Genomic DNA, 17,810 nt, shown 5'->3' with positions numbered 1-17,810 from the left:
GGGGAAAGTCAGAGTCGAGTGTCTCGCAAGCCTCAAGACCCATGCAAAGACACAAAAGTAACCAATCCACAGAAGACATGACAGTCTTAGAAGAATTGATGACAACATACATCAAGGAACTCATCCACCAGGAACAGGAAAACACAGAAAAAAACTACACTGATGTCAGGAAATTACCCTGAGGGCGTTGACCTCGCCGAGGCAGATGTAACTGCCCCATCAGGAAGTGGAGGAATTGAATCGGGTAAACAAGACTGCCTTACAACCCGAGTACGAAGTGTAATATACCCAGACTTGAGAAAAGAGCTCAGTCTTCCATAGACAGATATAAAGTAACGTCTTGGTCGTAACAAGACAATGTCTAAATGTGAAGAAGGAAATGATAATGACCCGGTGAAACATTATGCCGTTATATTTAACGTCTATATGATTACTTACGAGACAAAGATATACATATAATGTCTCGGTTATTACAAGACAATACGGAAACGTCTTGGTGTTAACAAGACCAACTCTTGTCTGGATATTTACGTTAATCAATTAAAAAAAAAATCAGAATGTCTTAATGCGGATAAGACAAAATGTGACCTCTTCAAGAACCGTGGTGGATGACGGACCTAAGAACATAAAGAAGCTCTGGATATAATAAATAAGCAGCAACTGTGGAGATAAACTGTGGATTTTTATATATGAGCAGCCATATTATTACGAATTATTTTTAACGATTGAAGTTACCATGGAACGCGGTGACTGTTAAATAGGTTCAAACTAAAATGGACGTGACTGTGAAATAATATTACTTATTTTCAACGATGTAGTTACCATGGAACTGTGTGACTGTGAAATATGTTCGAACTACAATGGAAGTGACTGTTAAATACATTGTATGTTCGAACTACAATGGAAGTAAATGTGAAATATGTTTGAACTACAATGGACGAACTGTGAAATATAATTACTCGCCAACTTTATGATGTTGTGACCATAGAACTGTGACTGTAAATAAGACTTTATATTGCATGAATATATTGAAGAGATGTTTAAAGTATAACGTCCAAGATAATTACAATATGTGTACGTACATATTGTGCATTAAGGTAAAGAGTTGTAACGTTTAATAGGATAACTTCGCGATAATTAAAGATATACTGCATGACGCATGCGAATGAAAGAAGGTTGAAAGGAGAAATGAATGGAATGGCCACTAGTTACTATTTAGGGAATTTTTTTTTTAAAAGGAGGCGGTGGTAAATTGAAATATTAATAATACTTGATACTTTGCGTTAAGAAATATGTAAGCCATTCTGAGAAATGCCTTACATATTGTCTTGTTTGAAGAAAGGGGCGATTGTAACCCTATAGAGGTAGGCAGGCTGGTAGCCTTGCTTAAGCCCAAATGATATTATTGGTGATAGACGATTATAACCCTATAGAGATAGACAGGCTAGTAGCCCTGCTTAAGTCCCCATGAATATCATTAATAGATATGATATTTGAATATTCCCGCTAGGTAAACAGGAAGTGGGGTACCTGTTGAACCTTGACAGAAGTTGTTATGTTAGCCGTGTATAATTGTGGATCGCGGGGCTGAGTTAAATTATAGTGTATTTTATAAGAGTACAAGTATTAGTTATTTAATAACAACCATGTATATATTTATTAGGCTGTGTTTAATTTCATAGTGCATTATTGTGGTGTATATAGTGTTGCTTAGACCTAGTATTGATGTGTAGTATATTTAAAGGTCAGTAACGCGGGATTGTTTACTCATGTTTGCAGCCAGAGTTAGGTTGTTGTTTTAAGGCATGGCCAAACTAGGTGACCGAAATATCAGTAAATTGTTACGGCACCTACTTAGTAGCGACTATGTGGGATGTTCTGGAAAGCATGACAGGACATCGCACGGTCTATGCACGTGTTAAACTAGGTGACCAATTTATTAGTTAATTGTTACCAAATAGGTATGGGTATGGTAGGGACTACGTGGAATGTTCTGGAAGGAATGACAGGACATCACGTAGTCCACACACCTGTTTAACTGCGCAGTATAGTTTGTGCAAAATGTGCATATTACAGGCGGTTCTGTCCAGCCTCAACCAAGTCCAGTCAGAAAATCAAAACATTTCTATTTTGTTAAGCCTGCATCAGGCGCCGGTAAGGCTGTATTCTGAATTAAAATTAGTAAATTTTGACAGTTTATGATGAGCTGGGTAACCTTTGGGGCAAGCATTGTCCCAACGGCACGTGTACCAGTCACGTACCCAATCATTATAAATAGAGGGCCGCAATAGGCCCCAGTCAGACTGAAACCAGACGGAGACTGAAACTAGACTGAAATTAGACGGACATCAGACGGGAATAAGACTGAGACTGGGTACTTCCGCCTCACATACACCTACGTCACCGCCTCCTCTAGGGCCACCTTTGAGAGAGAGAGAAAGTGAGAACTCTTGTCTACACTTTGAATAAAAGCCGTCAACAAGCTTCTACCCTACTCCTTGTCGTCATTTCGACCAACACAGCCATCCATAGGACGACACGTCCTCGTAATCCTGACGTCATTTTATTGTTCTGTCTGACGTCACACTGAATTTCCAGCCAGTGAAAATCGCTCCAAGTCTTATTACACTAGTGACATATGCAAAAATATTACACGGGCGAAATCACTGGATATCTGGCAGTTTATTTTGCGGCCGTTTTGAAAATGGACAAAGGTAGCATACATGTATGTTGTTATTCTGAGAAAAAAAACACCGGTCTTATTAATCATAACTGGTATATCTTTAAAGAAGGACAACGGGGAAATAAATTCTGCAAACATTCATGCATATCAAACACCTCATTAGGGAATTATGGCTTTATAACCTCTCACATATATGGTCAAAACGGCAAAATTCCAATAACATCCAAGATTTTGTCAACTAGGTACATGTATCTGTGAGTGACAACATCTCGAAAACAAGCACACGAACATGTATTTTATTCCATTTTATCCCATAACTATGCATGTTTCACAATGGAAAACCCCTGTCATAAATTCCATAGCAGTTGGTTATCAATTATGTTCACACACTCCAGTGTGGAAACACCTACGGCGCCTCTGATTGGTCAACTCCAAGATATCTTGATTCCAATTGGCTCTCAACTTCGGACTACTGTTCATAGCGCATTTTCTTTGAAATAATACTGTATTTACTGTATGAAAGGTGATTGTTTATTCAAAGTATTAAACATAAGAATATTTTTTGGGAACCTCTATTTCTTCTATGGTATGAACTCCTATAAATATGTATAAGAAAAAGGATTGATACAAGAAAAATTGGCTTCTCAGAGGTACATCCTTAATGTTATTTTTGAAATGCAGTACAATATTGTTAATTTTCAAACAACTTTACAATGCAATTTGAATACTTATAATTTCATTTAGATGCTTAAGTATTTTTGATAACATTACCGATGCGTGTACAAAGTAAACCAATATTTTCAGTGTGTATTTTTATAAAAATAATCAAATACAAGACATATTGACTATAATTCAAACCCAGTTTAAATCAAATGAATTCTCACACAAATAAAGCATTGCATGCATCAAAATACGGGGGTTTCGAGATCACAAAATTACGTGTGTAAAGTACAATTTACCGTCGATTAGTCGCACCATCCGGTGATTATGACGTTATCATTTGACGTGATTTGTGACACGTCATAATCACCGGATGGTGCGATTAATGACGGAAAATTGTACTTTATCCACGTCGTTTTGGAATCTCGAAACCTCTGTATTATTCACACAGTGTTAGCATATAACGCGGATCTGATTCAGAGGTAAACAAATTATGCTGGTTTTGTACATTTGTATAAAAGAAGTTTTATGATTCTGAAGAAGAACAGATCAGATATATATTTTTTCAAAATTTTACAAAGGTGGGGTAGGTCTTTTTCAAAATTCATCATCCTATTCCGTTCATTATTGTTAATTAAAATATTTATTTATTGAGGATAATACTTTAAAAAATGTTAAGGATATACGTCTGTTTAGCAAAGCTGATCTTCGAGAGGATCCTCTGTTAGTAAAGGATAACTATTAGTACTTTCGATATGCAAAGTTTAAAAACAATCGGCTGTGGGCTGTTTTATAAGATTTTAGCATGATTCTGTACACCACCACTAACATTAGATCAATGTAAAAAGGACTTAAATATATAATCAAACAAACAAAGTAATGAGATAGGACACACCCAACACACACATATAATATGTACTATACATCTCAACACACATGATTAAGCAGTTGATTTTTGTTCGATTGTCTACTACTTCTCAACACATTTCGGTCTGCTGTGGTGTCCGCAGATCAAATGATGCAGTTGCTAATTGAAAATACAGTGCACGTATATTCGTAAGTCAGTACCCATATTTCACGTTGTCTTTGTTTCCTTGTTAGGAACCCCGGTGGCAAAGACGTTGACATATTACCACCGGCACTCCATCTTGGTTGCGAGTTCGAATCCCGTTCGGGGCAGTTGCCAGGTACTGACCGCTGGTCGGTGGTTTTTCTCATATACTCCTGCTATTAAAACCATTCACGTCCTTAAACAACAATGAATGTTAATAGGACGATAAACTAATAAACTAAAGTGTCTTTGTTAATCATTCAACATCATTTCGATGAGTGACAACTAGATAGTGACCATAGACAGATATAAAGAGCTCTAAACAAGTAACCGAGATTCTATCATAAATACCGTAGTAGCGAAATAGATAGTTGAATTAAATAGATCAGAGTAGTTAAAGAACTGCTATGTTACAAAGGCAACAAACTGTGCCGAATGATAAATTATCATTACTATGAAATTTAAGCGGATAAAAAGCGTTTAGTGTCAGAATGGAGAACCTCGCAAATTAAACGTATACATTGTACATGAATATGGACATATTGAGCTGATATATATTGTCATATTTCAATATCCTGTGTGTTTGTTTGTTTGTTTAATTAACGTCCTATTAACAGCTGTAGTCATGTAAGGACGGCCTTCCATGTATGCGGTGTGTTGCGTGTATGTTGTGTGGGGTGCGTGTTTTGGGATTATCGAAATGTTCCCAGTTGATCATCCTGACAATTGAAGTCATCAACTTCTGCATTTTGATTGCCACAAATACGCCAGCAGAGCAAACACAAGGAGGACACCTACAGCTATGGCTATTCCAACACCAATCCCAGCTCCGAATCCAAGGGCCGCGTCTGAAATGGCAAAAGTTTTACCAACAATTAAACAACTTTTGCTGTTTTCAGTTGAGGAGTGTGAGTTCAGTGTCTCGGTGTATACAGACAAAATGCCCTTACCTTGATTTTATGTCAAGATATCTTGACCTAAAAATAACAAAAAATTGACCTGAAATTCGGATAAAATTTCATATGAAATTCTGGTCAATTTCAGGTAAGATTTCATATTTCATGTGAAGTTCTTGTAAATTTTCTGGAAGACTTCATAATCTTAAATCCAGGTCAAATTTCATAGATGTATGACATTCATAATAAAAGATTGATTGAGGTCGATATTATGTCAATATTAGGTTTAAGAACTTTTACCTGCGTATTGATCAGGTATACTTTCATATATATATATATGCGATCTTAGTCTTTGTATAACGATGTTGCAACGTTATCGACGCTAAAATTTGTGCCGAGAACAATTGGAATTTCTTACAGATGCTTCACCGCCCACAGAGCACAAACAATATATATATATTGGCCGAAAGTGTGTATATATCTTATGTACACAAGAATATATATAGGATCTTATATGAGTGTTCATTTCATATGAGATTTTATGAAACGAATCTAAGAAGGTTTTATTTTTACGAGCCTTGGCGATTAAAACTTCGAGACGAGTTTCATAAAATATCATATGAAATGAACACAAATTTAAGAACTTTTTAGCACATAACCACTGTAACTTACATTTCGAAGAATCTCACGTCAAAATGTAACGCAAAATATCAGCTAACGCGCTACATTGAATATGTCGGCATCCCATTGCGTTCATACCACCTTTAGATAACGCAATCAAAACACTGTTCAATCTCTATTTGAATAGCCATCTTCCGTGATCACTGTCACGACAATTGTAACGTCATAATGATAATGACGCCATAATAAGTAGATAGCAGTTCATGGACTGGTGAATGTCATCTGCGCTTGGTAAGGTTACATAGTGGGATTACAATTAAAACGTATATAGATATTTACGTTAATGTATATATCGTCTGTGCTACCAAGAATGGAACCGATATATTAAAACAAACTCGTTCACATACCTTGTTCAGTAGTACTTTCGTCTTTGAAATCGCCACACACCGGGAAATCATCCGGAACTTTTGGATATGTGTCCGGAGATTCAATTATCACCATTCCCATGCCATTGGTGTTATGGAGGTCAATGTGGCAGTGGAAGAACCAGGCACCAGGGTTATCGGCCTTGAATCTGATGACGACGTAGCCATGAGTTGGGACAATGATTGTATCTTTCTGCGCAGTCGCGTCAAGGACAAGGCCTGGTACGTTGCCGCCATTCCAGCTATCGTCTGCCCAAACAGGATTATTACAATATCCCTTTGAACCTCGAGAACACGATATATCCAATGTCGAATCAGTAAGCATTCCTGTGGAATCGTTTTGTCCGAATCCAATCTTCATCACGTAGAAGGAATGTCCGTGTAGATGAACAGGGTGTGACCAGCCTCTTCCGTTTCCTAGATTAGTCAGTGTAAATTGATAGACTTTCCCGTTTTCTATCTCCCGCGTATATGTGCATCTGCAGGTTGTATCCTCGCAGTCCTGATTACATGCCGTGTTAAGGTCCTCTGGCTGAGAGTAAATCGGAGCAATAGGAGGCACAAATTGACGGCCATTCACTGACCCTTCCGTATAGCCAGGAGGTCCGGGGAACGCAAAGTTGAAGAAGATCTCTTCGTCAATATTTCTAACATCTTGTGGTCGGGAATTGAAATCGTCAGTTCTAGCGTCGTTATATGTCAAACAAATTTCGTTTGCGTCTGCAGTGAAAAGATATGGACAGTTAAATATTACACACTTGTCAGTCGGTGTGCACGTATTTTTGTTACCCTTAGGTAGGTTAAGGGCTCTGGTGCTGCCTCTGTAATGAATGATCGCTTCGGCAACGTGGTATTCCCCTCTACTCTCAATTTCACTCTCAACTTCCAATGTCTGTGCCACCAGTAAATAGTTACTTACAGCCTGGTTTGTGAATAAAACGAAGTCATACCTTTCTCCCGGGTTGATGATGAACGATTCCACAACCATCGGTTTCAAGGCAAATCCGTCTGATGCCACGACGGTAATTTTTGGATGACCTTGTACATATACGCGGAATGGATACAAAGTGGCTGCACTTATCACTCTAAACGTGTAATTCCTATTCGGACTCACATCGAATACAGTCAGTGGGGCTTCATTATGTTTAGTTGGCGTCAGGTAATAACGTCCCTTTCCGTTCACCAGCCCCGAATGAAACCTAAATCTACTGTACATACCGCCGTCAATAGAGGACGTCGTATTATAAGGTATTCTCTTATCCTGATCGAAAATACCATAAACCATACGTTGATATAACGTTGCTGCATCATCTTCGTGGTTCCAGTCCTGAAGAAGAACAGCATATTCGTCTCTTGTGTCTGATGGAAGTTCCTGTTTCGGTTTCACAACAAGTGCTCCATACAACCCCATGGTTCTCTGATCGCCGATGTGCGCGTGATAGAAACTGGTGCCATGTGGTTTGGCCTTGAACTTGTATGTAAACTCCTGACCGTGCCCAAGTGGACATTGTGATACCATGGCAACACCATCGGCATATGTAGAACCTTGTTGGTGCATTCCGTGCCAGTGAACCGTTGTGCTATCCGTGTCCATCAGATTTCGGACGTGTATAATCATGGTTTGATCCTCATACGCCGTGATCTGTGGTCCAGGGAATCGTCGGTTCACACTGATTACCAGTCGGGAGTTGTTAGCGTCTGCCGTTAAAATATATGGGATTAGATCTGCATTGATGATTGGTTCTCCTGGTTTGTCGTATTCATTGAGTTGCCCTCCGTTTGGAACAACTAGTGTCTGTTCTTCCTCTATCATCATTGTGAGGCGATGTGAAACTGTTAGGTAACATTCACAAACATCCTGTCCTGCGCCGCATGTTGTGTCCCGACATGGATTCTCTCTTGTTTGAACTTGATCCCAAATGCTACTCTGTCCCGCTGTTAGTGTCAGCGATATTGTGAGAATGTATACAAATGGCATAACGCCAGTTTTGTCCATCGTCTACAAATAGAGGGTTAAAACAATATATTTTAATTACACGTCTTACATGTGTGTATGTGCGGATACCTGGACACGATTACAATGAAAAACATCAAAGGCAACTTTCCACTGCATTCCAAATAATTTGCAAATGATTCCAATTATAAAAACGAATTATATTCAGATAAGCAGATCTATGTGTGAAAATATGCAATCATCAAAACCCAGAAGTCAACCTAAAAATCTCAAGAAACTATTGTCTTCTTAAAAATTTATAAGAGAAGAACAAATCGTGTGCGTTTCTATATACAATAAGACAAGACGCGACACATGCACAATTGTTTTGGTTGGAGAAAGTATTGCTTTTAACATTGATTTCAATTGCAATATGAAATCAAACATGAATTGGAGATTTTAAAATGATATCTATGCATTTGTATGTAGTATTATGTTTTTAATTTTACATTTGATAGACAACAAATCAAAACAGAATTCAATTCGTTTTTGTATTTCTATATTTAAGTATACATATTCGTACAAGTGTTAGGGATACTTCAGTGTAATTCGTATGTACCAATCTACCAAGATACTATTGAAGGAGAAGCAAGGAAGCAAAAAAATCTGGGTCTGTATCGTTCACCTTAATATTGTAATGATTCTGGTAAAACATTTCAAAGAGTAAAGAAATTTTAAAAAGTTTTGCTATTATTAATTATTTCTCCAACATTTATACAAAGATGTCATTCTAATGGAGGCAAAATAGTTTTAGACCAGATACATGTGATCCTCTTTATTCCAGGGTAGTTAAACCTATATGCTGTATTGCATTTGGTAAACAAATAACTTTATTCTAGGATTATAATTTAAATTAATAATATGTATTTCCCCTGATGGGCCCCGCCCCTCTTGGCCCAGGAGATCAGAGTCATCATTTATGCAAAATGTCTACACCATGCATCCCCCTGTTTGGTTTAAAATCCACTGAGAAACGAACACAGTAAATGTATTAGTTTTTTTACGTTTCTTTTTCCGCTATTGGACCCCAAGCCTCCTGTCCCAAAGAGGTATGAATCACCATTTATTAAAACAAATGTAATTCCCCTTCCTATAAATTTAAGATGGTAACAATCCACTTTGGTTATAACTTGTACTGATGACTTACTAGCGTTTTAAATGAATTGTTAGCATTGATGCAAAATCCGTTATCCTTCCTTCAAGGATGTTATACTGACCATATATGAAGTAAATATATCAAATATGTTATGAATAGTAGCAATATAAAAGATTTCTTCTCTATTTCCTCTTAGGCCCCGCCCCTCTGGTCCCAGGGGGTCAGAGACACTATTTCTGTTACAGCGTATACCCTCCTCGGGTTTGTTCAGACTTATCACTTATGTACAATCTGTAGTTATTTTAAAAAAATCATCTATTACCCCTATTGAGCCCCGTCTCTCGAGATCATGCTCAAGGAGTCATCATATATTCAAAATCTGATCCCCTTCCACAGGGATATTCTGGCGTATGACTAATAGGGATCTAAAGAAATTCCTTCTGTTTTACCTACAATATATATATCTGGTTAGGAATTAATCTACGTCACATAAACTCGATTATATACACCCATATGTGTAACGCCATTTAAATCAGCTTATGTGGCCAATTACAAAGACCTACATGTATGCTAATTATTTGATTACTGATTCTTCACTCATCAATTAAATATTCAGTCGATGGACCCAAACCATCAGGTGTTAATTAACATAAGTAGCAGTGAGAACAAGCCAAATTAAGTCAGAGTAATCAAATAATTAAATCAATCGCACATTATTGTATTATGCACACAATTAAATAGATAAATAAAATATAATGCCATCATAATAAAAATAATGTCCTATAATTAATTCTCTGATATGTATTAATTCAAAACTAATTAAAACATCTCTTTATATTCTCTGATTTAAAATTCAAAACTATAAGACATCTCCTTATATATAGTATAACTGTCTTCTATAGACTTAGCTGATGAAAATGGTATATGATATGTAAATATTGTTTAAATAATGATGAAATTAGATAACTTTAAACATTGTGTAAAATCCAGGTAATGTGGGAAAACACAGGTAAAATCCAGGTAATGTGGGAGAACAAAGGTAAAATCCAGGTAAGGGATATGTGAAGCAGACTATAACTGCTGTCACAACATAACTGCCCCTATGTTATTATAAAAAAGTGGGAGAAACAAACCCAAGTAGGGTTTCAACGAAGCGAATGATTTCATGGAACTGATAGGTTTGTGCAGTGGTGCGTGCATCACTTTGTATGTTGATAGTTTAATATACAGTACGATCCTGACGATAGCTGGGTTAAAGTATCAAATATTCTTTAACCGTGCTAATGAAATATCTTAATTTTCTTTAGAATCATCCTTGTCGAAGTGGATCAGATTTTGCATCCCTAAGGATGGATCTCTATATAGAGGAAACAATGGGAATTCACTTCAATCACTACTAGTCATGAAGTAGTTGATGAATTTTCACCGAAATTATTCAGAAACATATTTAGGGGACGGAATCCGTTTTTGCATCAATGGTGACTCAGCCCCCTGGGGCCGGAGAGGCCGGCGGGGCCAAATAGAATAGTTGATGAATTTACTGTAAATTTTTCATGAGTTTAATCTTCGTAACTTTCGTTTTTTGGCCAGAAAAAAAAACGAATTTACGTCTCCACAAAAATCGATCTTTTTAATGAATGTGCACAAATGTCAGAAACATCTATACATGTACATGTACGTTCATCTAGGATCTTCGGTACCCCATTGCACAAAGTCTACCTCAGGGAGTATGATAAGCACCAGTGAAAAGTACATCATTTTGTCTGAAACATCCATGAAAAGGGGAATCAGTAGGGAAATAGAGATTAATTCATACTAAACGTTGTTAGTCAAGAAGTTATAAAAATGGAGTTTAACTAAATTGGATTGGAAATATCCTAACATTAAAAGGAATTATAGATTTGTGTAAAGGGTGACTCTTACCTTACTGGGACAGGAGACTTGGGGTCCAATAAGGGGAATAAAGAAACATAATTAATTTTACTGTATCTATTTCTCAATGGATTTTAACCTAGTAAGAAATTTCTTAGAGGTGAGGTGAAGACAGTTGGCATAAATGCTGATTTTGACCTAAAGCACGAGTTGTGGGACCCATCGATGGAAATAGAATCAATTATTTTGATCGACTTACTATCGTTGTATGAAGGAGACTACTAATTGTATTGGGGAAATAATTAATAAAAACTTATATTAAATCTCTTTCCTCTTTGAAATGTAGTATTTTGCCAGCATCATTGCAATATCAAGATGAGCGATACAGACCCACTGGGCCTCTTTATAATCAAGGTATGCACGAAGAATTTCGCCGGAGATCCAAAAATAGGACGACATTAAGTAATGTTTTGAATCATTGATAAATCACTACAATAACGCAATTGTAGAGTGATCGTCGGATTCATGACTAGCAACATGTTCATCAGACAAAAAAACCAACATTATGTACAATTTATCAATTTTAGATACTTATATGAATAAGATTTAATGGCTTATGTGTTGCAGCAACATAGGTCTGGGATAAATACGCAAATTATGTTTATTAACTGTAAATCAAGGTATATGCATTATATGAAAAAACAACTATAGTATTTGTATCTTAACATAGCTTGTGCAATAACGTAACGTAACACTTACCATGGTACCTTTTGTTTTTGCTTCACGCTGATATATTTGTGATTTCCAGGCTGGGAAAGAAACTATGTCATATATTCGGGTATCCCCACCCGCAAGTGTGACGCCTTCGTCTCATACAATTCACATTGTGTATGCAAAATACAGCTATTGATTCCAGGAACCGACCGATTTCATGGTACAACTAGGTGTGTGTAGCGATGCGTGCAAGACTTTGTATGTTGGTAGTTTACAGTGCGATGGCTGGTTTTAAATATCAACTGGTATACTTTGATATAATGTGTTTATTAAACCGTAATAATTGTGTCGTATTGTTAGGCATTGTTAGGCATTGTCAGTCATTGAGGTGACTGTGTTCACCTACATGTACAGTTTAGACGACTACAAAAACGTCCTCCAGATTCTTCAAAATATGTCTGCATAAATGTCGATCGTTACGAAGTGTAATATGCATTGTTAATGGAATATTAACCTAAATTGTTTCACATACAGTAGTTACAAGTGTGTCGAAATCCCGGTATTTACTAGTAACATTTTACAGAAGTCGAAGCCTAACACATTATAATAAAGACTGTGTAACATATTATTTGGCTTGACATAAACTGTATTATCTATGTTTTGTTAATTTATGATGCTGTGTTTGAATATACTTCAGATATGATCTTAGCGACTGACTACATGTCGGTTCTACACATGTATGTGTACTTGATTATGTTCATGCGCTAGCTCAGCTGATCGACTTGCTTTAAGTATACACATGTACAGGCGAATTCCACGAAGCGAATTAAGGTATTTCGCAGAACTGCATTACCGCGCGACCTATGTGCAACGATGCATAACAATACTATGAATTGTAGTTTTGTTTTCATATATATGGAACTAACAGAATGGATGTACATATAATAGAGAATACTTAAAATCTATCGTAAAACAAAGATTACACGATCAATTTCTACAAAACTTGTAATCTATGTTTTACTGATATTGTAAACGAATACCATTATTTGTTTCAATGCAATAATAAAATGGTGAAACGTTTACGAGAAATGTATATACCAAGTTACTATTATAGAAACCATAGTGTTATCAAAATGAAAGGTCTATTTACTATATGTAACATAATTGTTTTGGAAAAAAAAGAAGAAAAACTACTGATTGAGCATGTACATCAATAATACATATTGTAATGCACTGTCACGCTATGTGCCCTTTATACTCACATGTCTATATTATGTATAGCGACCTCCTGCTACATCTTTGTATATTTACATATTGGTCTTCTTTGGCATAGTAAAACGAGTCTGTATTCATATCACTGTAAGTCGGGTCAGGTAACATAGCAACGACAAGCATAGTTAGGCGGATGAATATTACAATCAAAAATGGCCCCTGGCTATTTCTTTGTTTACTTCACGCTCCAACGAGATTTCATCAAAACAAAAAAACACATGTACTATGAGCTCCTATTTCATAACAAACACAAACTATATGTACCAAAACACACAAAAAGTTCTACAAATAATATTATACCATTAAAAAAAAAAAAAAAAAAACATTTTTCCGACGCATGCCCTTCATCAACATAAAAAGAATCGTCTGCTCAACAATCATCATGATCATGGAGCAAAATATGTCGGACACTGATGAGAGTCTTAAAGACATGGACATTGGTCAGTTCAATGTCCCTTTGCCGGATGGGCTCAGTTTTAGTGATGAAGATTCCTTTGATGAGTTGTTTTCAAGTAATACTGTTATTGAGGCATCCGATAATGCTTCGAACATAGAAATTGAGAAAATGTTGAGAGATTTGAGACAGAGCGAAGACATCCAGATTCCCCAGCCAGGATTACCTGCTATGCCGGCGCCTAAGCCAAGATTTAAAAGTTTCTCAGAAGAAGAAATTGAAGAGTTTACCATATCCGCCCAAGCGAAAAGTACTCAAAAGAACACTTTATGGGGAATGAAAATATTCCAAGGTAAGCTTTGATCAAATGTGTAAAACTGCAATAAATAAATAAGGAGTTTAAAAAAAAAATGAAAAAAAAATTGCAGAAACCTGGTATCCAGCTGATAGTCCTCTCTCGGTGTTGTTAAAATTTAACCCGTGTAAAACGCCGGAACAGCTTCGGAAATTACAAGTAATTGCATCTTCAATTATATCGCAATTATCAAGTAATACCGATTACACAGGAGAAAAGTAATATAAACTTTGTTTTTTGTTTTTTTTTTCTCCCTGCAGACTGGAGTAACGAGGTATATGGGCATACCACAGATATGCATGACATCACTGCAGAAAACTTGGCAACCAAACTAAAAAAATTCTACTGTGAAGCTACCCCTAGAAATGTACAAAAACGAAACGAAAATTTGACAGAAAAACAAGCCGAAGTCTACCATAAGAACACCATGATAAACATTAGAGCCGCCATCAACCGTCATTTACAAGACTTGAAAAGAGATATCGATATTGTTAGAGACAAACAGTTTAAACCCGCCAATAAAACCCTTGATGGCCTATTAAAAGTCCGAATGACAACAGGGGCATCCAGAGCAACAAAACACAAAGAAGTAATACCTGAAAATGACATGAAAAAAATCAGCACTTACCTGCAAGGGTCCCTTAATTCTCCTTACATCCTCCGACAGGCGGTTTGGTTTAATTTGGCGTTACATTTCGTTTCTCGTGGGCTTGAATTCCACAAGCAACTGCGCTTAGATTCATTTGCGTTTTCCGAGGACGAAAACGGAAATTTTGTGACCCTCAGGCACTTAACTCACCAAAAAAATCACACTGGAGGTATTTCAAAATCTGAGGATGAAAACACAAAAAAAATGTATGCTGTCCCGTCTGCCGGCCAGTTTTGTCCCGTGTCATTGTTGAAATTACTGATAGATAAAACTGACCCATCAGCAGAAATGTTGTTCAATCAATATCACAAGAATGCTCTCCCAAATGCAGTTTGGTACACTAAGAAACCACTTGCTCCAAGAACATTCGTTGGCTTCATGCCAGAAATTTGCAAACACAGCGGTGTAAAAAAATACACCGCACACTGCCTCCGCGCGACGGCTATTACTGCCATGAATGACTCGGGCTTTGAAGCGCGACATATCATGTTCATGTCTGGACACAGGTCAGAAGCTGCTATACGATCCTACAATCGAACATGCTCTAATCAACAAAAGAAATCGTTGTCAAATACACTGTCTTGCTTAGCATCTGGCGAAACTCCTCAAAATTCAGCTTCAAATTCTGAAATCGTCCCACGACCACGTGTGTTACAACCTTCCCACACAGTCGCACGTAATCTTGACGAAGTTAGGCCTAGTACTAACCTGATGCCGAATGTCGGTGCCTTGGATGAAAACAAAGCGTATTCCTCCTCCGTTATGTCTAATTATACTTCCACGGGGATGCTAACTAACTCCGTATTCCACGGATGCACATTTAACTTTTCCAACTGACGAATCCAGCTCGTTTTACAAATGGCGTGTCTCTGCAGTGTCACGCGCCGCTTCACAGTGACAGTGTTATCAATGCGCGGACTTGCCGACAGTTTGAATATTTAACACAGCGACGTATTAAAAGGCGTTTAATTCACTTTCGGAAACGATTAAATATTTGAAGAAAAACAAATTGTGTTGAATTTTTATTATTTAAAACTCGAATGAAATAAAATTTTACGAAAATCGTAACAAAAACCCAGGGATTATATTTACCCAGTTCCAGTAGCTGCATAGACTACCGTAGCTACTCTACTTAGCAACCAATATATTGTTTCAAAACCTTTAATATAGCTACTTTAGAGGACAAAAAATGTAAATATAAGTATTGAAAAGCGTTTTTATTGTGTTTACGGTGGTATGAATGCAATGTGGATACAGTCATATTATACATGTAGCGCTAACGCGCTACATTAAATATGACTGTATCCACATTGCATTCATACCACCGTAAACACAATAAAAACGCTTTTCAATCCTTATATGTCTATATTGTGTATAGTGACCTCCTGCTACATCCTTGTATGTCTGAGAGTGGAATAAAATCTGAAATCTGAGGTTAGCTAGCTTTTGGTCATTTCAGATATCTTTTAGGTGTGTTATTTATATTATACTATTGATTAATCATTCGATGCCTCTCTCTATGCTTAATTAACGTTTTAAGGTGACGAAATAACACTAAATAACCCATACCTGACCTGCACTGTACATTATTAGTTTAAATTTTCTAATATTTTGTGTTTTTTTATTCTTGATTCTTGTTCTCGATTTTTGCTGTTATGTAATTTAAAAATGCAAAAAAATATTTTTATCGACGTAAATATTTGGTGGTTGGCTGGTTTCTTCACAGAGGTTTGTAATAACAAACTAGTAAAAAATAAAAAAAATCCAGACTCTAGATCATACATAAGTATAATATTTATATATGATCTCGACTATTTATATATTTATATATGACTTACTATCGTTGTATGAAGGGGACTACTAATTGTATTCGTGAAATAATTAATAAAAACTTATTTTAAATCTCTTTCCTCTTTGAAATGTAGTATTTTGCCAGCATCATTGCAATATCAAGATGAGCGATACAGACCCACTGGGCCTCTTTATAATCAAGGTATGCATGAAGAATTTCGCTGGAGATCCAAAACTCTAATACATATTGTAATGCACTGTCACGCTATGTGTCCTTTATACTTGCATGTCTGTATTATATATAGTGACCTCCTGCTACATCCTTGTATGTCTATATTGTGTATAGTGACCTCCTGCTACATCCTTGTATGTCTGAGAGTGGAATAAAATCTGAAATCTGAGGTTAGCTAGCTTTTGGTCATTTCAGATATCTTTTAGGTGTGTTATTTATATTATACTATTAATTAATCATTCGATGCCTCTCTCTATGCTTAATTAACGTTTTAAGGTGACGAAATAACACTAAATAACCCATACCTGGCCTGCACTGTATATTATTAGTTTAAATTTTCCAATATTTTGTGTTTTTTATTCTTGATTCTTGTTCTCGATTTTTGCTGTTATGTAATTTAAACATGCAAAAAAATATTTTTATCGACGTAAATATTTGGTGGTTGGCTGGTTTCTTCACAGAGGTTTGTAATAACAAGCTAGTAAAAAATAAAAATAATCCAGACTCTAGATCATACATAAGTATAATATTTATATATGATCTCGACTTTGAATTATTTTCATTAGTTTATCATCACAAACCCCAGTGGTTTCTTGGATAGGATTAGAGTCCTATTTGTAGGTAGAATGTGTACACACCTGGCACATGCAATTGAGTAAAATAAAGTAACAAGTTCAAGCATTGTTTATCACACATAACGACTTTTGGGTTACATATTGAATTGGCAATGTCAGCTTAACAAACATCCAACCCATATATATCAAACTTTTCTGGTAAAAAGCATTGGCGACTTTCCAAGGAAAGATACATAGTCCGGAGGCTTAAGCATAAAGTCGTGCACTTTAAATTTGTGATACAAGTATGAAATTTGGTACATCATTACTATAACCTCATACAAGATATTTGAGAACGGGGCCATGGCTGTCATTATTCTAAATGGCCGCCATAATAATATCAAAAGCTTAATATCTTGGAAACTAAATGATGGAGAATCTTAATTTTTATATGCCTATATTTTCAGGGTTACTGAATACAAATACATGTATGAACATAAGTAATTGGTAAAAGCCGTCGGCCATCTTGTTTTTCAAAATGGCCGACATCGA

The 17,810-nt window shown here is 36.4% G+C and overlaps 2 protein-coding genes across 2 annotated transcripts; one reads left to right on the top strand and one right to left on the bottom strand.

Moving 5' to 3' along the window:
• Positions 1-2,963: 2,963 nt before the first annotated feature.
• Positions 2,964-12,218, bottom strand: LOC138336711 (uncharacterized). Its single transcript, XM_069286264.1, has 3 exons — positions 12,057-12,218; positions 6,319-8,335; positions 2,964-5,242 (listed from the first exon to the last, which is right to left on the bottom strand). Exons 1-3 carry the CDS (start codon positions 12,057-12,059, stop codon positions 5,130-5,132), a joined length of 2,133 nt encoding a protein of 710 aa, XP_069142365.1. The 5' UTR covers positions 12,060-12,218; the 3' UTR covers positions 2,964-5,129.
• A 1,261-nt stretch (positions 12,219-13,479) lies between these two features.
• LOC138336710 (uncharacterized) lies at positions 13,480-15,950 on the top strand. Its single transcript, XM_069286263.1, has 2 exons — positions 13,480-14,029; positions 14,293-15,950. The coding sequence occupies exons 1-2, from the start codon at positions 13,621-13,623 to the stop codon at positions 15,516-15,518; spliced, it is 1,635 nt and encodes a 544-aa protein (XP_069142364.1). The 5' UTR covers positions 13,480-13,620; the 3' UTR covers positions 15,519-15,950.
• Positions 15,951-17,810: the final 1,860 nt, after the last annotated feature.

Source organism: Argopecten irradians, chromosome 12 (genome assembly GCF_041381155.1).
Source record: "Argopecten irradians isolate NY chromosome 12, Ai_NY, whole genome shotgun sequence".
Lineage (NCBI taxonomy): Eukaryota > Metazoa > Mollusca > Bivalvia > Pectinida > Pectinidae > Argopecten > Argopecten irradians.
Note: the sequence above shows the minus strand (reverse complement) of the source record. Positions and strands in the feature narration are given on the sequence as shown.

What these genes read in the sequence shown, in the direction of transcription:
- LOC138336711 (XM_069286264.1), bottom strand. An exon ending in CGAAAGTACTACTGAACAAG is followed by an intron (nt 5,243 to 6,318) that starts GTATGTGAACGA and finishes TTGCCATTTCAG; the next exon opens with ACGCGGCCCTTGGATTCGGA.
- LOC138336710 (XM_069286263.1), top strand. Translation starts at nt 13,621, where the DNA reads ATGCCCTTCATCAACATAAAAAGAATCGTCTGCTCAACAATCATCATG. An exon ending in GGGAATGAAAATATTCCAAG is followed by an intron (nt 14,030 to 14,292) that starts GTAAGCTTTGAT and finishes TTCTCCCTGCAG; the next exon opens with ACTGGAGTAACGAGGTATAT.